At 37.0% G+C, this 24,871-nt stretch overlaps 1 protein-coding gene across 2 annotated transcripts in view; it reads left to right on the top strand.

Annotated features, from left to right (window-relative positions):
• SLC4A7 (solute carrier family 4 member 7) overlaps nt 1-24,871 on the top strand; it is a 102,839-nt gene that overhangs the window by 59,747 nt on the left and 18,221 nt on the right. Inside the window, exons 7-16 of one of the 2 annotated variants that reach the window (XM_074860931.1) lie at nt 1,920-2,288; nt 7,699-7,814; nt 9,264-9,421; nt 11,366-11,453; nt 12,893-13,039; nt 14,317-14,420; nt 15,865-16,039; nt 18,442-18,575; nt 19,120-19,365; nt 24,210-24,315. In XM_074860931.1, coding sequence (XP_074717032.1) covers nt 1,920-2,288; nt 7,699-7,814; nt 9,264-9,421; nt 11,366-11,453; nt 12,893-13,039; nt 14,317-14,420; nt 15,865-16,039; nt 18,442-18,575; nt 19,120-19,365; nt 24,210-24,315 — 1,643 coding nt within the window. The remainder of the gene's footprint in view (nt 1-1,919; nt 2,289-7,698; nt 7,815-9,263; nt 9,422-11,365; nt 11,454-12,892; nt 13,040-14,316; nt 14,421-15,864; nt 16,040-18,441; nt 18,576-19,119; nt 19,366-24,209; nt 24,316-24,871) is intronic. The other variant, XM_074860923.1, reaches the window with a different exon arrangement.

Below are 24,871 nucleotides of genomic sequence, written 5' to 3' on the forward strand. Positions count from 1 at the left end.
ATGCCTTATTGCTTAGACTGCATTCCACTTAATTAAGTGCTTGTTGGGAGCTCTCAGTTCGCTATATACTTGGAGTATGCTCCAGCAAATGCCCAAGCCTTCTGATACTTTTTGTTAGCTAGTGAATATATGGTGCATGCTTAAATATTTCCCTGATAGTTTCAGAATTATTTTTTCTAGAATGAAAACAGAGCTAATTTATATGAGCATAATTTCTTGTATAACTTCAGACTTCCCTGTTTTTAGCAAGCGTGAAAATTTTACATATAAACTTGGTTTTACCTATCCTTGAACACCTGTATCCCCAGTTGTAATTCTGAGAATTTTGTATTTGAGGTCTCTTGCTTGTCAGTTACTTTTCATTTATCACTTCCACTTTCTAGTGCATTTCATTCTTAATACTATTCCTACAACAGAATATGGGGTATATGCTGAAATAAGAAACCAATATAACATGATGAACTCTTTGCCAGTGTATACTGATTTTTATTCTTTTTCTTTATAATCTTATGGTTACCCTGTAATAAACCGGTAAACCAAACATGCATATGTACATAATCGTTTTTAGGCTCCTTTTGTGTGTTAGGACATCCCACGTTCACGATTCATCACAGATACACTGACAGAAGTGTAGTTATTACGGTAGTGATTAATATAGACAAAATCAACCAGTTCGCTTTATTGGTCCTCCTGTCTTTACTGCACTGCAGTTTTAATAGTTGATCTTTGAGGCTTTTGTTCTTAATTTAAATCAAGTTTGTATCTGTAGGATCTACTCTTCCATTGATAAAGGTAGGGGAAAAAAATGTATGTGACCTTTACTTAGGCATACTTTCTGCACCTCCTTCTTGTAGATTGTTCTAGGGTTGTTCACTGTATTGGTCTCTGTGGTGCCTAGTATAAATGTGAAACTAAATGTGTCTAGTTTGCTGTTTCCTTGCTTGGTGGCATGGTATGTGAAAACAGCACACTTTTGATTTCAGGAATTGTAGGAGAAGTAATCAGTACTCTTCTCAAGGAGACTGCCATTCCAGGAAAAGTGTTTGTGGTAAATGGGGAGGAATGGTATTGCTAAATATTGTAATGGAGGTACTGATATAAAAATACACAGTATCTCTTCCTGCTTAAGGAAGAACTGAAATCCATTACAGACTTAAATCAGAGGGAACCATGACAAGACTATGTTGTCTTTATATGAAGTTAGTGGGACATTGAAACTGGATTGGGCAAGAAAAGTAACAATGGATTTTGGAGAAATGGGTTTGGTTTTAGGCAAGTGAAGATGTTTGGTAAGTCACAGCAAGAAGAAATGGAGAAGGGACTATGTATCTCATCCTCGTGCCCTCTTCAAAAATATATCTTGAGACTATAGCTGACTAGGAAACTTCTTATTAAAACCAGGTTTCTAGTTGAAGACAGTTGCAATTAACACTGTTAGATATGTTTGATCATGTTCATTTTGAAATATTTTAATTTTAAAAATTAACAATTCTTTGTGTATAATGGATGTAGTTAACTGAAGTCTTGTAACATTTTGGCTGCTAATGATTTTTTTTAATGTATTTTTTGGATGGCATTAAAATGCAATTTGGAATAAGAAATTCTAGGAAAATGTAAGAGTCAGTTTCAAGAAATAGATTTTTCTTTGGTTGTATTTAACAAATCCTACTGCCTTTAACATAATATCTTCTCCCACGTATCTTTGCCATTCTAATTGGTACTCATCAGTAACTTCTGACTTTTCTAATGTCTGAAATCAGATTAACTCTTATCTCTTGTCTTACTTGCATGAGTATGACAGTTTTGGCCCATACAGCTTGCAATTTACTATGTAAATTGTTAATGCATATTTGTGTCTGTGTTTTTTTTTAGTATACCCCTGTTGTAAGCCTCATGGTGTTTCATTTGTTTTATCTCAGGGGAAGGCCTTTCAGCCTCCCGCCACTCTTTGCGAACAGGTCTCTCTGCCTCAAATATTTCCCTGAGAGGAGAAAACCGTTTGTCAGTTCTTCTCAATTACCTTCTTCCTTCTTCAAGAGCTGGAACCCCGGCAACCTCAAGGTGTACAACCCCTGTAACTACCCCTCAAAACACACCACCCTCCAGTCCTACCTGCAGCCACCCGCCAACCACAGGTGTCCAGCCAAATCCACTTCAGGGCAAGGAATTGCTGGTATCACCTGCCAGTGATGATATTCCTTCAGTAATAATCCACCCACCTGAGGAGGACTTAGAAGTGCAGGAAAGCCAGGAAAAGAAGACAGAGGAAAATATTGACAAAACACCAGGCAACTATTGAAATTTAAGCTGTCCATGTGTGATGCTCTCTGCATCTGGATCACTTGCATTGCGATGTTTTTGGCACATAACTTGGGCACAAAGAAATATGATAACTGTTACCTCTGCCTGCATGTTTTATTTCTTCTCAATTGACTGTTTTCTTATTTGGCATTTTTAACTTTTTAGCTTTTAACTAAAGCTAGCAAAAAAACAATTAACCTTCATTTGTGTAATTAAAAAGGAATATGGTTTTAAAATACAGCATGTAAGCAAAATGTCAAAAATGGTGGCCTTTTCCTTTCACTCACCTACAGTTCATGTCAGGTTTTGCTTTGTTGTTTTTGTCAGTGGTTAATATTTTAAACCAGTTTGAGATCCTGAGATAGCTACAGCCAAAGATATAGTGAAGTATTAGAAATGAATATGAAAAGAATTAGGAAGGATGTGATGTATCAGTGGTGTTTGTAGTTTAGTTGCATCATGGAGTCTTCAAACAGTTTTATTTTTGCTTTTGTGCTTTTAAAAACCAGGGCCATTTAAACCAGTAGTAGTTTATGATAGAACTGGCAGTTCACCTACAACTGCTTCCAGAGAACTATCCATTAGCACACTGCTTCAGACACTTGATTTCTGTTTTGTTGTGTTTGATATGCAAAATAGGATAAGGTAGTTGAGTTTGTAATTGTAGGTCAGAGCTCAGCAATTTATTAATTTGCTGTCTTGCAAAGCTATTGTTCTTTACATGTAAAAAGGTACGTAGATGTACAGATAAGTTGAAAGAAAGGATGGAAAGTTCTGACTGTTTCTTCAATTGTTTTTAGTAAACGTTTCACAACTTGTGCATTCTGTGTACATAGTGTTACACTTGCTTTACTTTTGCAAAATTACTGCCTGTTTAGAGACTTCAGGATTCTTCTGGACAGATCATGTTTTTAAGGGGATCACCTTTAGTTTTAGCCTTCAGCCTCCTGCCTTCTTTTTTTTTTTTTTTTTCTTTTTTTTCCTTCTTCCCAGAAATTTATCTTGCCAAAATCTAGCTTGTAGGTTTGTGTGATTTATGCCTGTGAGTACTGCGGGGGAGGAAGCTAGTTTCACTGAATTCTTTAATCAGTGAGGCTTTTCTTGGTTTCCTTCCTCACTTGTTTAATACGTAAGAGCACACTTGTTACATATAGCAGTGAAAATATGCTGACAGAGGAAAGGCTGTGGTTATCTGCTTTTTCACATTTTGTAGCCAAGTCACTGACAAGGAACAAGCAAACTGTGTTGTAGGCTGTCATCTTGAGTTGGAGTAGGGGCCCCATCCTTACTTAAATTCAGAAAAACAAACAAAAAACTCTTTCTCTGGCTTCTTTATGGGAAATTAAGAGAATTCACATGAAGATCACTTTCTCTACTGGGTGATCTTTCAAAGGTAATTAAAAACCAGAAGTAAAATAACAGCTGTAATTGGTTTTCCTGTTCTCAATTTTCTACTCATCCGACAGGAATGACACCATGCCAGACCCAAGGTCTTTAGAACCCAAGAGAAGGCAAACGGATGAAGATCAAGTATTTGATGCTATTATTATCGCTAATAAAGCTTTCCACCGGAATCTCCAAGTCGTGTTCAAATTGCTTTTGTGCCTCAAGGGGTCGTTTCTCATAAAGGAAAAACCTAAAAGGGATGATTTTCCAGTTAATCCATAAATAAAAGTCTTCCCAGAGAAAGATGAACACCCATAATGATGGAAGACACTTTTGTTTTCTGGGTTTCCCCCCCTTTTTTAGTTCAAGAAATCATCTGATCACAGAAAGACACTTTTTTCTTAGAGGTGCCTTTGAAGACGTTCTCAGGCTATGACGTCAGGGCTGCAACTGGACTAATCTCTGGTTTGAGAGACAGACTTAGAAGGGAACCCTGAAGAAGTCCTCTTCCTTGTATTTTTTTAAAAAAATAAAATCCTCTTGGTCCATTCCACTATAGATTATGGTCTGTATTACCTCTCTACCAATTCAGAATATTGCCCTGAATACGTTTTCCACATCTGTATGGTTGAGTTGGGTTGTCTCCTGGAGCATTAGGAACTGTGTTATAATAGGTGGCTTTCTACTGTTTAGCATTCATCTGTCCTTGGCCTTGTGCTATTCAGACTTTATTTTTTAGTCTTTTTAAATAGCTGGAAGGTTACTGAATTACTGTAAAAGGAGGGAAGAGGGACACACTTTCAGTCTACCGTTTACGTTTTATCAGCAAGTCATCAGTTCATAGTAAGTCAACCAGGCAAATGCTTCTCTTTAACAATTTTTTTTTCTTTTGTCATCAGTTGAAGAACAGCTTTTGTTTTCCCATCTTTGAAACTGTTGAATAATGAATTCCATAGGTAGTGCTAGGAAGAGAGCTGTGTCACAGCTAAAGATGAACACTGTTAATTCACCAGCATCGTTAAACTTTCTTAATGTCTGTGAACAACAACAAAGCAGCCTGTTTTAAGGGGTCTTCTGGTTCACTGAAAAATGTATTTTAAAGCTGAGTAAAATAATATTTAGAACAGCTTTGCTCTTACAGTAATTATTGAAAATAATAATTCGGAAAGGTTTACACACTTGCTTTCTAGGAGTAATTTTTTTTTTTCCATGTTAAGGCTGCATTGGAATTTGTTTTTAAAAGTTGAGTTTAGTTTCCTCAAATACAAATATGGTGTGACTTTGTATTTGAAAGTTTTGTATTTCATAAACTTTGCCTATATAAATGTAATGATATTGGAATAGTCATGCTTAGGTGTTGAACTCATTTCCCCAACATTTTTTTTTTTTTTACTGAAGCAGAGATGTGATGCAAATGTTTGTATTCTTCTTGCTTTCTTTTTCTAGTAATGTCCAGTAGATTTTTGTTATCACAATATTAAATTAAATGTAGTTAACTAGAAAATGCACATTACCTTTAGTGGAGGTGTAGTTATAAGTACTTTAACTTGAGTGATTTTATGAGGTTTTAATCCAGATTTACTCAAGACTCAATCCACTGTTGTCTTTCAGAGGAGGCAGGTGGTATATCTTCCTAACAGAAAAGTACTGTGTATTTTTAACAATCCCCTTGGTAGCATGGTAAGACTTAGATGAGTTTCTCTGTCTCACAGTCTGGAAAAACTACTATGTAGTCTTTCTTTTAGCAGTAGCCTCTTCTATCTACTGTACTGGAGAAGAGAAAGTAGTAAGTTCTTTTATTAGTGTGAGATTTGAGTTTTTACTCAAAATGAAAAATGATAATTCTTTATTCAGAGTTTCCCTGCAAATATCAGATTAATTGATATGTGTAATGATATGCAGTATCATATGGAAATGCTTGCTCAGGTCTGAAGCCCTGTAAGCAGTATTCTCATGTGAGCGCAGCAGTCTGTTCAGCTGCAAGACCAACAGAAAGGAAAACTATTTACACATGTTTTGGGATCAGACAAATGTTCCTGTATCAGTGCCAAAACTTGTGAACCTTAACTGTGACTGGTTGGAGAAATTTTGAAGGCAAACCTTTTAGAAGAATAAATATCACTTTAGTACTGAAATAATAAGCTAGTTTATGCTAATATGTAGAATCCTTATTCTTAATCCTCCTCCTTGATTGTCTCTCCACTTTTTGTTCTAGTCTCTGCTTGCTGTTGCTCACAGGGCATTTGCCAGAAGTGCAAAATGATACATTATTGCTCATCTTTCATCAGTCATACACATCTTCAGTTAACTTTCTTGTTACATAGGGAGGAGAAAAGTGAAAAAAGTTTGTATGTGTAAACTTATATATTATGGTCCTTTTCTGCAACAACTGTTTAATATTTCTGTTCTATTTCTAGTCCTACAAATACGTCAACTCTTATGCAGTTAAATACTTTGAACAGCTGATTTCACAGGTGGTTCATTGCTCTTAGCTATTCTTGTGAATAATGCATCTATCTTGGAGCAGAAGGGTAGAATGTGATGGTTTGGTGGTGGTTTTTTTTTTTTGTCTAGCTAACTCAATGTAGTATTTTTAGTGTTAGCTAATTACTTGTGCATGTTAGGATTCACAAAGGAAACTACAGCTTATTAACTTCATTTGGTTTTTGCCTCGGGAAAAACTACCCACACCACTTATATCCCTGTGAACTGCAAGAATGAAAATTAATGGTGAAGGCTTGGACCTGCATGTTTCCCATAGATATGATGGCTCTTTGAAAGAGTTTTTTGGAAATAAATTTGGGGATCAAATAAAATTACTTCAGTTGTCATTTGAAATGCTAAAAAATGTCAGATTGCTAAATTAATAAACATTGGAGGGATACAAGTAGTTATGCAGCAGTAGTTGTGATAGAACAATAGCAAAAGGTAGCCAGTGAGGACTCCAGTTTTATCTTGACTAGAACGACACTTGACCTAAATACAAATTTTCTGCATGTAATACAATGTTTAGACTTTAGTCTTTGTCTAGATGTGGTTTTGAAAGCATGTTAAAGCATGTTTTATCACCATACCTGAAAGGTCTAGTGTAGACAAGCAAGGCCAAATGCACTTTTAGTGCATGTTAAGCTGAACAAGTAAAAGCTCTGTAATCCAGAAGAGGGGATTTGGGCTTGGTTATGCATGCCTAGACCAGCTTTCAAATGATAGTTGGGTAGGGATAACCATGGCGCAACATGGAATTCAATGTGTATGAACACCTGGGTTACTTGCCTTTTACACTCTTCACTGAACCTTCATTTCAATGTTGCTAGGAATGTAGCAAACTACATAAAATGGATTTGTCTTGGTGCAGATGTTACAGGGAAGCTGTACGTTTAACTTGAATAACTTCATTGTACATGCTTCTTTAGCCTAATGTGTTAGAGACGCCATTTCATGTAGTAACATCTGGTCAGGTCAATAGTTGGAGCTTTCATCTGTTGATTGAAATCATGGTTCTCAAGCTCTCTGTCCTTCATGTAGTACTATTTACTTGTACAGATTAGTTAACTGCCAGTTAACTGTTCCTTGTAGTTGTAGCCTGAGGCTTGCCGAGGCTTTTTACAATTGAAATAACTGCTACACAGCACACTAGATAGCAGAGGTGTTTGCTTTTGGTGTTTGAGGACTTCTAAATATAGTGAAGATGCTATCTACTAACTACTAGAGCAGTTAGGAATGAAATGTCAACAGTTGTTATTTTTTCTGCAATGAAAGTAGGTCTTGTTTTCTGGTGACTGTTCTGCAAATGGCCATCATTTGGGCAATACTTAATTTTTTAAATTTATGTCATTATTTTGACAACTCAGTGACTTGTTAATGTTGCATTTATGATACTAATGTAGGGCACTCTTACTGAATAACTTGCACATTTGCTTTAAGCAAGCTGCCACGTTGAATTTTGGTAGTGTTGCATACTCAGTTCAATTCATACACCATTTTGAACTTACCGCCTTTGTTTTAATTTAGGGCTATTAGCATCTCCACAGTCAGCACCTGGAAATTTAGATACTGGGAAAAGTGGAGACGTTAAAGGTACTGGGACAGGAGGAAGCAGAGAAAACAGCACGGTTGATTTTAGTAAGGTAAATAAGATTAAATACCTTAATGTTTAGCACAAAATAACTGTGTAACAAAAATGTGGTTGTAACTTCCCTCTTAGTTAAACTAAGACACACATACGTACACATGTGTACGAGCGTACCCAAGACATAGGTACTAAGACATAACTTGTACGTATAAGTGTCAGAATATAGTGTGGGCTAAATGTGTCAAATGTTTTGAAAAAATTCCCAGGGGGACTGAACTTTCTGTTTGATCTTTTCAGTATTTTGGTAACTTGAAGAGTGCAGGTGCTGTACTTTCTCATGTAGAGGGAGGTATTTTCAGATCTGGTGTAAAGACTCTTATGAAAACAATTTTGTAGATGGTGGTGTAATATTTTTTTTTTCTAGGGCTGACTTGGGTTTTTTTGTAAAGAGGGCTTTTAAAGGGGATTTGCTTTGTATGTTTTGTGAGTTTGCTGTACAAAAGTTATTGTACATCTTAATCATTAGAAGCATATAATATCACATTCTGAAGGAAATCATGTGTAGTACTGTAAATCCCTTGTACTTCATTCATAATTTAAATTTGCTGGGCAAGTTCCATTATGGCTTTTACTATAAAACTCAGTCTGTAGTGTCATCTGTAGTGTGAAAGAAACACTGTAAGAAAAGTGGTTTGCCAAGTTAAATAGTAATGTTTAAGGAAAGCTAACTTAAAATGTAGTTCTCATCTAATTGTGGCAGGTGCCATGTATTCCTGCTCCTGTCACAGTTTTTGTTTTTGCTTGGCCTGTCCTTCTGTACACCTGCCTTGTCTCCTGTTGGGCAGGAGTCAGCCTCCTGGCACTGTAGTTGTGGCACACTTGGTGTGGGACTCAAGAGGCCACCTGTAAGTTCTCTAGATAGCAACATAACTGGTGCTTGTGTGTTTGTATATGTATGTGAACACAGAGTTCATGTGCTGTACCATTTTCTAATGCTCTTCTGTACTTATGTACAGAAACGAATGTTAAGATTTTCAGCCATCATGTTTTTTATGGATGAAAACATAAACATAGAAATTAGTTTTCAAAATTGATGCATTTGAAATACGTAGCTGTGAAATAACTAATTGCATTCTAGAAACCATGCGTAATTACATGAACTCTCCTTAGTTAATTGTGCATAGTTTTTTGTTAAGTTATGTCCTATACGGAATGTTTGTCGTGATAAGTAATATTAAAAAGGTGGTTATGCAGTTTGGAGTCTTGTAGAATACAGTAGGTGTAGTAATTCTAACTTTTAGAAAATAGTTTATTAGTTGACTGGCTGGCTGACATTTTCCTACATATGTTTGTCTTTTCTGTACTGTGGGATATTTAATTTGCTTTTTTATTTTTCTTTGTAGCATAAATGTCTAGTAAATACTGATAAACTTACAATTATGTTATAGAATTTATGCTAACAAATATAAGGGAATAAACACTTGTTTCATCTTTGTATGAATAGGTTGATATGAACTTCATGAGGAAAATTCCTTCAGGAGCAGAAGCATCAAATGTGTTAGTGGGAGAAGTAGATTTTTTAGAAAGACCTATTATTGCTTTTGTGAGGCTCTCCCCTGCTGTGCTTCTCTCAGGTCTCACAGAGGTTCCAGTTCCTACACGGTAAATAAATGCTTGGAAAGTCTGGCTTTACTTATACAATAAGATGATAATATTTAAGATCTCAAATAATTGTAAACTTTTATACATACTCCATTAAGATCAAGAAATGTAGACTTTTGTTTAACATGATTCCAGTCATTTGTTGCAAAAATTGAAGAAATGAGATCCACCATAAAATTCTCTGAATGCTTTACATATATATAATGATGCTGTCTTAAGCAAGTTCAGAAGTTGAAACTGATAGCTGACCTGGAGTAAAAGCAATGAGTCTTCCAAGGTTGTGTTGTCATGTTAAAGATGGACATGAAGATTGTTACAGTTCCTGTCAACATGACACAGCGTGACAGTGGGGAAGAGTCCCTAAGTCTGAAAGTCTGTCTAATCTGAAGCTCTGCTCTTTGCATACAAATACGCTGTACATGAATAACCTAGGTGGTGCAAAAACTTAACTTTTTTTCTTATATGCCCAAATCTACATGATTGACACTGTAAGTAATCAATTTGCAGCTAATATGTTGAATTGTTTTTCAATCTGCAATATGCCACTCAGCCTGGTGCACCCAGCCCCCCAAAATCATGGATCTTGCCAGTGTACTGTGGGTGTATTTACCACAGATGATCAAAATGTCAAAATGCAGGTTCCATGATGCAGATAGCAGGTCATTTTATCAGTCATCATAGAGGACACTTCATTTTCTGCGCACATTGATGTATTGGGTTGGTTTGTGGTGTTTGGCATAAATATGTATATTTATGTTTTTTGGTGTTTTTTTTTAATGTTTTAAAATATCAGTGTGCTTGTTTATCTTTGTAACTTTCAGCGTATATACTCTTAATGAAAGGCAGAAATAATCTTGGCAGTGTTCTTCTAAATAGATGTGGGAATTGACATTAGTGCTCCTAATGTTTATTAGGAAATTCCAAAATTTCTGCATACAGATTATTGTATTAATGTTGGTAAAATTATCCTGTCCTAAATTTTTCAGAATGGTGTAGACTTGCAGATTTGAATAGTGTACTTGATATTGAAGATGCAATTTCAGTTTCAGTTAGGGTAGTCAACTTGCAAAGGAAAAATAACATCGAACTTTTTGTACTGTGAGGTGAAAGATGCACTACTTTTTTCAAATGTGTTGTCCTTAGTAACTTCATTTTCATGGAGTATAGGAAGAAGGTTGTGGAAAGAATTACTGAGGTTCACTTTGGTTTGTATCCTTTTGAATTTATAAGATACAAGTCCTGTTCAAGTGTTTGGTTTGGTTTTTTGGAGGTTTTTTTTTGTTTCTGAAGTGTGATAACTGTTATTGTGATTGGAAATGGAAACTGTCTGTTAACATATGCTGTGACCCATCCACAGGTTGGATTCCCTTCCCAAAATGTCACTCTTACCTTAGGTGTTCAAAATTCAGGCTCCCTTCCGTTCCACTGACACTGGATGAGGGTATGCCTATATGAGTATGTCCAGTGTGTTGCTTGAAGTATATCTCTGCATCCGCTGTGTGATGTACCCAGTCACAGCAAGTGAGAGGTCTTAACTCCCGTGAAGAGGTGATCATTAGAGAAGCTAGAACGGGTGATAAGGCTCCTAGGCCCTCGCTAAGGGGTCTTTGCCAGTGGGAATGTCAGAAAGTCTTATAATCCAGAGGGAAATACTCATTGAACTCTAGCCTCTGAATTTGTACTACATTTACGGCATTATAAGAAGTTGAAAAATTAGGCTTAATTAAGAAGATTTCAGAGTAATTTTGGTTCAGGATTCCAGTTCCTTCCAGTAATGACTTTGAAGTGAGTCTTTTCTTAGTCTTGCAGTGGTGTTTAAGATGTGAAATGGTGAAGAGATATTTTTACTTCACCACTAAATTTTCCTTAAACATTAGTTTTAAAGAACCCTCTGAGTATATTCAAATGAGTCAGCCGTATTCATCTTGATTGCTTTCTCCACAGGTTTTTGTTTTTGTTGCTGGGACCAGCAGGAAAAGCTCCGCAGTACCATGAGATTGGAAGATCAATAGCAACACTTATGACAGATGATGTGAGTGATGTATTCTAAACACATGTAGTTAAAGAAATCTAGACTAAAGTATTTACTGACTGTTTTCAATAAATGTATTCTGGAGAAACAGATTAACCAAAAAAACCCAATCTGGTTAAATGAAAAACTCTTAAACTTACTGATTTCTTGTGTTAGTGAACTAGATAATGGTAAACTAACTTTTCCCTTTGTCTTTCTTGAAGAAAATTTTTTTAGAAAATATTTTAGCTTTGATGTATAGATTTAATTTTTGTATTAAACTATTAAATAGAACTGCATCCGATATGAATCACTGTATGTTGAAAAGGAGAGGACAAACTGCGTAAGTGTTCCAGACAAAGTTTAAGAATGCATGCGATTGAGTCAGCACAGATTTATTTTTATCAAAGTGAGGTCAAATAATTAAAATTATCATTTTACTAGGCATTTGAAGTCATATGGTTAGAGTCCCGGTGAATGGTTTTAAAGAGCACAGGGGAATCAGGACTTTTTAAGACTGTTGTCATCTTATTGAACAAAATCAGGATGTTTTAAATCTGACTCTGCATTGAGCGCCACCTGCTGATTTGCTGGTAATTATTACAGTTATCTAGCAGAAATTTCTAATATTTCTTTACTTTAAAACAATTTAAAGGTTGGAAATGTAAACCAGAAATTGGTCATTTTACAACTGGGCAACTAGTCTGTGAATACAGTATTTGTCCAGTGTGAGAACTGACTATTAAAAGCTTTAGTTGCTGCTTCTAGTTTTTTAGGTAGGCTGATTTTTAGGAATACTGTAGATCACTGAAATAGAAAAATTCAAATTATTCAGTGGTCAAAAAAGCCCTAATTGGGCTTAAAAGGTCTAATTTACAATGAGAAGACTTAATGGTCAGTTCTTTGGAGACAAACAGTTCAGGTTTCAAATGTGCAGAAGCAGTTTAGGATCATATTCTGCAAAGAGTGTTTTCTAGCAAAACTAACATTTCCTCTCTGTAAAGTGCAACTTGGGATTCAGGGATTGTTTTGTTTAAATACTACCCATTTGTCAATTCAATTTGTGTTGTAGTAGTCTGTAAAACAGCACAGGGTTTGGTTTTTGTCCTGATTTAGCACAGCATAGTGACACAGTGACTGTAGGGCAGAATGATTCAGGCAATAGTACGTGAACTTGACTTACTGAATATTGAAGATTAACTTTTTAATTAATTTTAGAAATGAACTCAATATTCCTTTTGAGTTTGGAGATATGACTTCCTTATTTTATCTTCCCTAGGGGTGTGCATGCAGGTAGTTCTTAATGCAAAAGTATGTAGGTAAAATAAAAGCCTAACTTTTGAGGACCTTTAAAAAATTTCCCATGCCTTCTTAACAATAATGAAGTGTTCCTTGTAATCACTTCCTTTTTTTTCAAAAACAAAACAAAACAAAAAAAATTGGGTGCTTTCTTCTTGCAGGTTTTCCATGATGTTGCCTATAAAGCAAAAGACCGAAATGATTTGTTGTCAGGAATTGATGAATTTTTAGACCAAGTGACAGTCCTGCCTCCAGGAGAATGGGATCCATCTATACGAATTGAGCCACCAAAAAGCGTTCCTTCCCAGGTAAAAGAAAAAAAAGTTCAGTAGAGTTCCTGTGATTTTTACTTTGAAAACGCCATTTCTCAATGCGAGTAAATTGTGTAGTGAATATAAACTTTAGTAAACCAGCCCCCGCATCCATTTGGAAGAACAAGTGAATAGTCTATTTAAGGGAAAAAAAAAGTGTTGGATCAGTCTCCTGCTGTACTTTTAAAGTAAATTGTATTTACTGTATTTTCTTTTGTAATACTGAAATGACTTCATGTGAGATCTAGGAGAATTGGTCCAAAATTGCACCTGAGTTCATATTATAAATTTTATTATTAATCTAACAATGAACAGCAATAATATTGTAATTCTTAAAAACTTTTATTTATATATGACATTGAAATGTTTTAATGTATATTGTCTAGCATATAATGTTCATGGAATGTTTATGAAATAGATAAAAATAGATCATATCACTCAATTGTGATACAAATTTAGAATGAGAGCCAGGGGGAAGCTGGACCTTAGAGAGACTCTGCTTTTTTCCCTTTTTCCCTCTTTACAACTGAGGGGAATTCCTGCCACCAGGATCAGAAGTGGGGGGATAGACCAGTGGTCTTGATTCAGAAGGTTGAGGTTGGTGTCAAATCCAGTGGTGACTTGGGGAAGGGAGTGGAATGAAAGGGATGACAGCACTGCAGTTTATTCCTGAATAGCCTGAAGTTACCACTTAACTCATTTCCAAAATAGGCAGGGCTTGTGGGTTTTTGGAAGGCAAGCTTGGCTGAGAAATTTATGAGGAGCTGGTGAGCAGCTTGCTCAATAGGGGAATGACTTCTTATTTATACTGGAGTGACTTCTCATTTCTACTTCAACTAAATGCTCTCTGTGTCATAAAGTGAGGTCATTTTCTGTTAGAAGCTAGAGGCTTCTGCTCTGGAAATGATTGAGGAAAAAAAAAATCTAAAGATTTTTTAGGCCTCATGGTTGAGCCTCTACTGTGTCTTGAAAAGGCACTTTGTTTCATCATGTTTCAGGGACATTTCTTCTAGAAATAGGGAAGATTAATACTGTTGTGCAAGGTACTAATAAGATCTTTTGGGGAGTGCTGTACAGTTCTAGTAATCCGTATTCAACAAAAGATGAATTTGGCAAATGGAGAACTGCTGATAAGCTGGGAATATGAAAAAGGTTTGGAAAGCATGGAGTCTCTGCAGTCTGTCTTTGAATTATACTTTTTAGTGCAAAGGCAGTCTCAAAGTATGATTTCCACCCCCCCCCCCCCCCCTTTTTTTTTTTTCTTTTTTCTGTAGGAGAAAAGGAAGGTACCTAAATTTCCAAATGGATCTACTCCTACAGGAGAGACTCTCAAAGAAGAAGGCCATCATGCTGGACCTGAACTTGAGAGAACTGGAAGGTGTGTTCACTTCCATAAATACTAGCTACCATAAAGAAATAAAAGTCATAAGTCTTCACAGTTTTTAATCATGACATTTGAACATAAAAAAAGTCATGGTGTAAGTGTCAGAACGCATCCTTTTTCCTTTTCAAGTGTTGGATTCTTGCCTATGCCAATCTGCTTAAAGCATTTTCAAGCCTGTGGCAATGTTTCTCAACACACTTGCGAAGGATTTCATATAAGATGCTGCCTAATTTAACTAACTTCTAAGAGTTGGGTTTTAATTTTTAATTGTCAAGAGCATGCAATTATCATAATTATAGCAGGAATATACAATTTCCAGTATTGGGCTAGCTACTAAAAATTTCCACTAATGAAGGTTTGTTTTATCAAACATGCAAAATGGAACAACAAGGAGTATAAAGCGGCAAAAAACGCTTTGGTATTGGTTAGGTTTCAGTTTTGGTTAAATTTCTTTTAGATCTAAAATAAAATGGAAGGAATTTCTTTTAGTTGAGTTACATTGTTGTTCTCCATTAATTCCGAAATACTTGCCAAAAATGTCCCCAACATTGGAAATACCTGGTTAAGATTAAACCTTAGGATCTCATAGCTTTGCAAGAAAGACTTTACAACATTTGTGTTGATTTTTACCATTTTGGCTTTGTTATACTTACTTTTTGCCTTTTTGCAGACAGTATGTGGAGCCAAGAAGTTAATTCCTGCTCACAGAATTATCTTTAGATGAGACTATTGTTTTTCTTAGGAATGGAAGAATTTCATTTTTTTAATAGTTCAAAATATAATCAAATTTTTGTAGGTAAAAAGTATACCTAGTATTTTGGAATCTTGAAAATTTTTTTGAAACTGTCGGAAACTTTTTAATTTCTTGCTAATACTTTACTCAGTTGAACTAACTTATACATGTCTGCTTTTGTATTTTCATTTGTAGAATATCTCTATACTCCAGGTGAAAACACTGTTAAAATGATAAACCTAAATTTATTTATGGACATAACCATATGTATGTAGAGAATTTATATCAAAAAGCAACAACTACTCATTGGAGTAGTAATATGGAAATGTATCAATGCAGGGGTCTTGGTTGAGGTTTAACATATTTCTTTTGTTCCTTGTTTTGAATACCGTAAACCAGATTTGACTTAAAACATTATTTAGGTAAAATTGCTTGCAAAGATTTTTTTCAGTATCTAGCCCATATACAAAAGTACCTAGCCAGCTTTTAAAAATGCGGATAGCCTGATTGATTATATTTGGAATACTACTGAATTGGAATAGATAAGATTCTTGTTTACATTTTAAACTGTTATGCTTTAATCTGGATTATGAAATAGCTAATTTGTGCTGGCAATAGGCACTGGCAGTCATGTGTAGCCCATAGTTTTGAACTAGCTAGAATCCTTTAGTGTACAGTTTGACGAGTTTCATCTCACCTATTTAGGCTTTTTGGTGGTTTGATACTTGACATCCAAAGGAAAGCACCTTTTTTCTTGAGTGACTTCAAGGATGCATTAAGCCTGCAGTGCCTGGCCTCGATTCTTTTCCTATACTGTGCCTGTATGTCTCCTGTAATCACTTTTGGAGGGCTCCTGGGAGAAGCTACACAAGGCAGAATAGTGAGTACAAAGAATGGTAGTGGCCAGGCTTTTAGACCTTCAGAGGCAAGTCACTGTGTGCATTTGTCTCATTTATTTATACTTGTATTTGAAGAATTTACCCACAGCACTTGATTAGCCTGCCCCAAAGCAGATCTTCCCCAAAAGGTAATTGCTGTGGAAAATGTTGGGGAACCCATGTGAACAGGAGAAGATGCACAGTGGAGGTAAAAAATGTTTATCCTGCCTTATTGGATGAATGGCTTCATGAATTGAGAAAAGGCTTGCATTACCTACTTTTTGGCTACTTAAAAATAATGAATAGCAGTAAAGGTGCACCATCCCACTAGGCCTACTTTAGGCAAAGTTGGAGGCTCAAGGTGGATAGCCAAGAACATCTACTGGCCTTGAGTAGTAGGCCTACAAGGATGATAATGCCTGCAGTGTATGGGTAGCAGTCAATTGTGTGTTTAAGTAATGGACAGGATATGTATATGCTTTCACTAATGGTATGTTGTTAACAATAAAAGAAAGTGGCTAAGGTTTATGAGCAGAAAATACTCTTCATTGTAAATGACTTGAATATAAACCATACACATACAAAATTTTAGTAGTGTTATGTTGGACAGTAGATAACACCAGCACCTTTTTAACCAAAATATCATTGCATTTTGTTGTTTGGAGCAGGGAAAGAATACTTAACATCAGCAATGTTAATAACTTAGTGTTTGTGTCAATTGGCTCACAGAGTAAACTAGTTTGAAGTGTATTTTCTGTTTTTAAATCTATCATGAAGAAACAGGCCACTGTTCTTTTGGGGGAGGGAAGGATGTATTCAGACATATCCTTTACAAATTTTGAGATTCTGGTAAAGCTTATGATGCTGTAAAAATTCTTCTTGATACTTAGATCAAGTTCTTAAGCTTGTACTACATTAAAATTCAGTTACCTGTTTTATCTCTTTCAAGTAATGCTGTTGAGTCAGATTTTTGTTTATTGAAGTAGCGCTTCAAGCTAATAGCAAATACAGAAATAAATTATATCTTTTCCATGTGCTGTTTTTGCCACTCAATGTAGAAATGGTTATCAAAATGTTGATGTAATTTTTGAATGTACATCATGTATAATTATGAAAATATGCTCCTTTTAAAGCTTGATTCTTAAACACCTTCTTTCTTTTAGCTATCTGGAATTGTTTGCGGGTTTGTTCCTGCCTTCAGATACTTGGTGTGCATCATTGAATATAAAATTTAGTCACTGCACACACATGTTCAAGCACAGTAGCTGACATTGTAAGGTACACAGTTTGTGTTTGAAACCTTCCCTCACATTCCCAGAGGTCATCACCTCCACCGTGCTCCTGTCCCTGCCACCCTGATTGAGAGCCCCAAGGTTAATGCATTGACTAACCAAAAGCACTAATTCAAAGATAATAGAACGAGAGACTGGGATTATATATATTTTTTTTCTAATGTAATGAACGAAGGACCCATGTTTTAATTTTTAATAGCCCCAGTTCAGGAAACCATTTTACCCAGTTTCAGATGCTTTCCTGAATTGGAGCTGAAGTTTGCATAAATACTGTTTTCTTAGGCTTGCACGATTGCAAAATAGTGAACACTTTAAAATTCCACCAGGAACCCTTTAATCTATAATCCATGACTTCTCATAGTTGTAAATGGTGTAGTTAACTACTTTCAAGTAACTTTAATTTCATTTTAGTATCTAAAAAGTCCTGCCCCTCTCTTTTGAGGTGCATTGTAACTATTTTTTTTAGCAGAAAATGTTATAGTAAAACATTTAATTCAAGAACTGAAGTAGATAATCTTACTTCAATGAAAAGAAATGCATTACCAGGTGGGACATTGGTTTACTGCTCATTTATTTTTGGTGTCATGTATACATAAACCAATATTGTTCAGTAATTTCCCCTGCACCTCTGCCTGTCAGTTTTTTCTTTTGTAATGCCTGGTTGACTGATGCAGGTTTGATACGGCACACCGTATCATGTCTTGGTACAGGTATGTTGCAATATATATATATATCTCTATATCTATTTTCTTTACAGAGACAGATAGTTCTTTCCATAAACTACATGTTGAGTAACTTTTTTTTCTTTAATTTGTAGTAATTGTTGGTATGTTTTTCCTCCATAGCTAGCAGGACTAGTAGCTTGTTCTCATGGTTTTGGATGGCTTTATGTTTCTCAGGAGTGAAGTTTTCAAAATCTTTTGTCCATGGTATTGTTACTGCAAAACTGTGTTAAGTTACTCTTGTCTCAAACATCAATATTAATTGCAGTGTTTTTACATCTTGTCTTGTTTCTAAGTTAATGCCTCTTAAAACTGTATTTATGCAGATGTGATGCTAAACACTAACCTGAAAGGCAGCATAGTTACAGCACTTTCTTTTCCCCCAAACAGAGTGCAATAGAGTCTCTCTTTGGAGCCTCATTAACTGGGATTGCCTATTCTCTCTTTGCTGGGCAACCTCTTACTATTTTGGGGAGCACTGGACCAGTTCTAGTATTTGAAAAAATATTATTTAAATTTTGCAGGTAAGTGACGTTTGTGTTAGCTTGATGCACTTTCTAATTTCCTAGACTGTTAGAATAGCTTTAATTGAAAGCAGTTGTGTGTTAAAAGTGGATGTCCATGAAGATGTAAATACAGCAGAAAGAGACTGAGAGATGGATGTGGTTTGGCAAAGCTGTGAGGCACTGGTGAGCCTTAATGAGAAAATCAGTGTTACGAAGTGGCTAGGACTTAAAAGCTATGTTCTGACTGTGTGGAGATGTTGGCTTTGATTCTGCAGGGGTAAACAGAGACTGATCTGCCCTCTAGGAGAAGTCATCTAGGTAGTTCTGGAAAGATCATCCCCAAACTAGGTAGTTGCACCCTGAATCCTGGAAACACCTTGCAGTGTTGCATTGCTTTGGTGGAAGACGAGACAGAAAAGTTTCAGATTCCTTCAGAGTTAACCTCAAGGATGAGAATAGTGGTGAATACTTATAGAGCTTGGCCTCAGTATTTGTTTTCAAATAGAATATAGCACAGGTGACTCCTGGCTCAGTTAATACTTTTGTTTCTTTCTTCATGCAGGGATTATGATCTTTCCTACCTTTCCTTGCGAACTAGCATTGGTCTGTGGACTGCATTTTTATGCATAGTGCTTGTAGCCACAGATGCCAGCAGCCTTGTGTGTTACATCACTCGATTTACTGAGGAAGCTTTTGCAGCGCTTATATGCATCATATTTATTTATGAGGCATTGGAAAAGCTTTTTCATTTGGGAGAAGTGTATGCCTTCAATATGCACAATGATTTGGATAAACTGACTTTATATTCGTAAGTACCAAGTTTCTATCTGCTAGTAAAATACATCGGAAAAATGTTTATTGTACAGAGACATACCACTTACTAAACTGCAATGTGTGCTTCTCCGTGGAAGGGTAAGAGGAATGCTGGGGGTGGTGCGGGCGTGAGAAACCTCAGAAAAATTCTATTCAGGATGCTGTGGAATTGAATTTTCTGTGTTAGCTATGGGTGGTTGGAAGGGATGAGGGGCTGTGACAATACCTGCTTTAATTGCAGCTTTATTAATGGTCAGCCTGGAGATTAAAGGTCAGAACAGGAGTTCTGCCTTGCCACTTCTAGAAATCATGATAGTTTACCCCACCTGGGTGAGGATTATTTCCAGGAAGCTGAGACATGGAGAGCTTCTGCAACTTTCACATGCTGTGAATAGAGAGTTAACATCTTTAAACAGTGTTGCTTTCTACTATAATTATGGGGAATACTTGACTTTAAAAAAAAATATTTTTTGAGAGAGGAGAATAATAGAAAAATACAATAAAGTCATTTTTTTTTCTTTCTGAAGTAGAACTATTATATTACTAATCATCACAGTAATGAGCAGTAAAACTATCAGTACAAAAATAACTTTATTTCATTTAAGGAATGCAATAATCAAGCTATTTAGGTGTATCTTTTTTACATTTGATTTATTTTTGTGGGAGTGGTGTATTTTCTACCTGTAGTGGGTTGACCTTGGCTGGATGCCAGGTGCCCACCAAGCCACTCTATCACACCCCCTCCTCAGCTGGACAGGGGGAGAAAAATACGATGAAAGGCTCATGGGTTGAGATAAGGACAGGGAGATCACTCAGCAATTACTGTCATGGGCAAAACAGACTTGACTTGGGGAAATTAGTTTAATTTATTGCCAATGAAATCAGAGTAGGCTAAGGAGAAAATAGAACTCTTAAAACCCTTTCTCCACACCTGTCCCTTCTTCCTGGGCTCAACTTCATTTCTGATTTTCTCTACCTCCTCCCACCAGCAGCTCAGGGGGATGGGGAATGGGGATTGTGGTCAGTTCCTCACACGTTGTCTCTGCCGCTCCTTCTCACTCTCTTCCCCTGTTCCAGTGTGGGGTCCCTCCCACGGGAGACAGCCCTCCACGAACTTCTCCAATGTGAGTCCTTCCCATGGGCTGCAGTTCTCCACAAACTGCTCCAGCATGGGTCCCTTCCACAGGGTGCAGTCCTTCACGAACAGACTGCTCCAGTGTGGGTGCCCGATGGGGTCACAGGTCCTGCCAGGAGCCTACTCCAGCGTGGGTCTCCCATGGGGTCACAGCCTCCTTTGGGTGCATCCCCCTGCTCCAGCGTGGGGCCCTCCCCGGGGTGCAGGTGGAGATCTGCTCCACTGTTACCCTTCATGGGTGCAGGGCACAGCTTCCTCACCAGGGTCTGCACCACGGGCTGCAGGGGAATCTCTGCTCTGGTGCCTGGAGCACCTCCTCCCCCTCCTCTTCACTGACCCTGGTGTCTGCAGAGTTGGTTCTCGCATATTTTTATTCCTTCTCTCCTGGCTGCTGGTGTGTGCGGCAGAGGTGCCACCACTGTTGCTGATGGGCTTGGCCTTGGCCAGTGGCGGGTGCATACTGGAGCTGGCGGGCATTGGCTTTGTTGGACATGGGGGAAGCTTCTGGCATAGACTCATAGAAGCCATCTCTGTAGACCTCCTGCTACCACAGCGTTGCCACTCAAACCCAATACACTACCTTTTGGTGTGCAGTTGTACCACTTCTGCATTAAAAGAGTTTGCTTATATGGTGAAATTAGTATTGAGTAATTTTTATGCCATATGTCTTGATACTCTGTTTTTTAGTTTTTGATGATATGCTTAAATGCTGCTTTATCTTTTGCTGCTCAGTGTGGACTTTCCAAGCTTATGGTATAGTTTCATAAAATATGATGAATCCTATTCTAGCAGCTCACTTCTGCTAGAAAGAGGAGATCCTGCTAACTGTTGCTGAGCGAAGCTGCTCATTTCACATAGTTTAAACCAAATCAAAAGCAAAGCTGTTCTTTGATTCATCAACAACACACAATTAACTGTCAGTGATTCATGCATTCAGGATCAGTAATACAGCAGGTAAACCACAATGCGAAACACTTAAGAAGCACTAGTAAGAACCTACACATTTTAGAATTGTCTTCTATTACTAATACTCAGAAGTTCTAATTGCACCCACACCAATATGTACCCCTGAGCCCCAGACACGTGGGTTACAGTCACACACCATCTTTGAGGAGCACAGGTTTCTCTCCTAGTGCTTCCCTCCTGTTGGAGATACGTGTCCTCCAGCTTTATTTGTACCTGTGAGGTTCTCTGTAGTCTGTTAAGTCACATGCTGGTGTGGGAGTCCCTGCTTGTTGCACCCTGCAGTCAGTCTCTCATTGGAGGGCAGACTACTCACTGTCCTGCTGGGTGGCTGCTCTGCCTGGCTAAGGCAGAGATCATGATGCCTGCAGGGTGAATTTCCGGCAGTGTCAAACCAGATTTTCACTATTGCGTTTCCACTCCAAGGTCCCTCCTCGCTTCTGCAAACACTCATGCTTCTTCAGTGCTTCCTTTAAGAATGATTCTTTTTTTTTTTTCCTCCTTGTTTTTCCTCCCAAAAAGTCTTTGTGTAGTTCCGTTGTTACTGTTTAATCCAGCTGATGTTGTCATCTTTCTCTTCAATGTGATCGCTTTTGGGCAAACACCTGCTTAGACTGCTTCTTGTATTCCATTCACACATGGCATTTACACTCACTTTCCTGTCTTAACAGCTGTTAAGACCAGGCCATGTTGCCAGGAGTGGGCCATGGGAGCACACCCACTTCCTATATATCTCCCTTTTTCCTGGCTGCTTATCCTTCTGTTCCAGTGGCTCTGGGACCTCACAGGACTCCTATGTCAGCATTGAAATTCACTAATCTGGCAGAAACTGTACTGCAGGTCTGTAGGTCTTCTGAGCCTTGCTACCCAAATGTGTTTTGCTACACTATCTTAGGTAGGCCATGAGGGTGGAGAAAGGAAAATGTGACATTTCCTTGGTTTAGCTGTGTGAGGTGTCACACATGGCTTTCAGGACATGCCATGGGGTTCAGCTTTGGTTTGTCCTATATTTTTTTTTCCTATCACAAAGCTGTAGGAGATCTAGCCTTTTACAATTTAGTTTTTTCCCTCCTTTTTTTTTTCCCTCCTGTACCCTCAATAGGGGAATAGGGTGTGGAACAAGCATCTTCAGCTAAGTGAGCCAGAAGACAGTTTCAAATACTCTTACTTTTTTTCCTGGATTTTCACTTGTCTACTTGGTGGCATCCTTTATCTTCATTGCATTCGTTGAGAAATTTGTCAGTCTTCCTTCGGTATGCTTGTTTATGTTACTGCCTTGACCAGTAACTAAAGATGCTTTCTTTTTGTCTCATCATACTTACTGTTGCAATTCCTTTTTCTTCTGATGATTCTTAAGTTACTGTTTGTAACTACCTTATAGGAATTGCTGTTTTCCAATCTTTTCCTATTTCCTTATGCTGTTACTTTACAACTCAGTTATCAGAAGAAAGTATATTTACGTCTTCTATATTTAAGTTCCCTAAACATTGTGCTTTGCAAATCTAGGTTCTTTTTGCCCATGCACATTTAGAGCTTTCTCCTTCTGTACCTTCACGCTATCAGGATGCAACTTTGCCCTTCCATGATTCTTTGCTTTTCAGTATTCTGATGAATCTCATAGAAAAAGGAGACATTTCTTGCTTGTTATCTGTTTCTCTTCTTCTACATAAATGTTTACATGTTAACCTTACTGTTTTGTGTACTTGAATAGCTTTATTTGAAAACATCCCATTAAATCAATATTCCATGTGTTGTGTTTTTTTTTTTTTAAAACTGATGTGTACTTCTGCCAACCTGTCTGACAGAAAGGATTCTGCAGTCCAAGTTTGCACACCACTACAATAGGGAGGGGCACTTCTACTTGTACAAAAAATTACTAAAAGTGCATGTATGCAGTTGCTTTAAATCTGAGCAGTTTATGCATTTACATCTTCAGTGAGCTCACTACATACTTAAAAATGGTGTCTTACTTCCAGGTGACCAGTTTTGGTCATGTGTAGATCGGAAGGCATGCCAAGTGCAAGATAAATGTCTGACTACCAAAATTTTAGAAAATACTCTGAAACTTCTATAGGATAATGGCATGTCTGGTTTGAAAAGGAGTTGCTGAAATTGAGTCATCTACACCAGTCTTTTAAATTAAATAGTTTCAGTCTCTTTGTTTTCTCTTATGTTGGCATACAGTAGGACTAACTGAAGTTTGACTCCTTGTGGGATGTTACACTGTATAGAAATCTAAAAACCTTAATGTGTACACAGTCATAGAAAACTATTTGTGCCAAATTAGTCAAATTGTGCAGAAATCTTTAGAAATAACACAATTGTTAGTATAGGGTTGTTGGGAAGTGGTGTCATTTGGATTTTTATCTTCATCTTTTATTTACAATATGTAGAGGTCTGCATATATTATCTATTTCATTTTATTTTTAGGTATCTTTCTATTTAAAAACTGGCAGATAAGTCAGATAGTTCACACAACATCTTGCCTGCTTCTAATTCTTTGAAATACATAGTTTGGCTTTTTGTCCAATCTGGTAAACCTCCTGAATTCTTCATTCTCCCCCACCCCACCAATAATCCTAGTTCATGTTATGCAAGGAGGAGCCTTGTACTCTGCTGCTTTCATAGAAGGTTGGCATAAATTGATTAAAACTCTTCAGGATTTTTGAAACTACTGCAAATTGCTGCATTTTGGCACATATGGCTTAAAAGCATGTAAATTAATTTTTTTTTCCCTTCAGATGTGTGTGTTCTGAGCCTGAGAAACCCAGCAATGAAACTTTGCAGGTGTGGAGGAGTATGAATAAGTCTGTGGAAAATATAGCATGGAGTAACCTTACAGTGTCTGTGAGTATCTAAAAGTTACATATATGTGTGTATGTATGTATAAAAGCACTCACACAGTGCCAGTCTTGATTAATATTTTCCATCTGGTTTCTTTCTTGACTTGAACCTGGACTGTTCTCTTTAAAACTGTATTTTTGAATTCTCTTATTCCTCCCATAATGCTTTAAACAGTCATTGTAGTGGTTTGGATGGGCAGGTCCATGGCAGTAAATGCTAATATCATAAATGTCTGCTTGAGGTAGCCACTTTAATCCTGGTAGGCAGAACAGTCTTCTTTCTGAAGTGCAGATAAATATGATAAGGTGAATAAACAGATTGCTTCCTTCAGTTTCCTGGAAAGGATGAACGAATATTTTTGAGGTGTGAAGATGGAATCTGCAGTTAAAATGTGGTAGCAAACACTTTTCATTAGATTGTTAGACATTGCTATGAAACTACAACAGATTCAAAGAAACTGCCTAATTATTGGTTGGAAGAAAACAGTTATTTGAAGGTTAAAAGAAAGAAGAGCTATTTGAGGGAATAGGCTTGAAAGTGTTACCTTCTGAGCTGGATA

The sequence above is a fragment of the Strix uralensis genome, chromosome 1, assembly GCF_047716275.1.
Source record: "Strix uralensis isolate ZFMK-TIS-50842 chromosome 1, bStrUra1, whole genome shotgun sequence".
NCBI lineage: Eukaryota > Metazoa > Chordata > Aves > Strigiformes > Strigidae > Strix > Strix uralensis.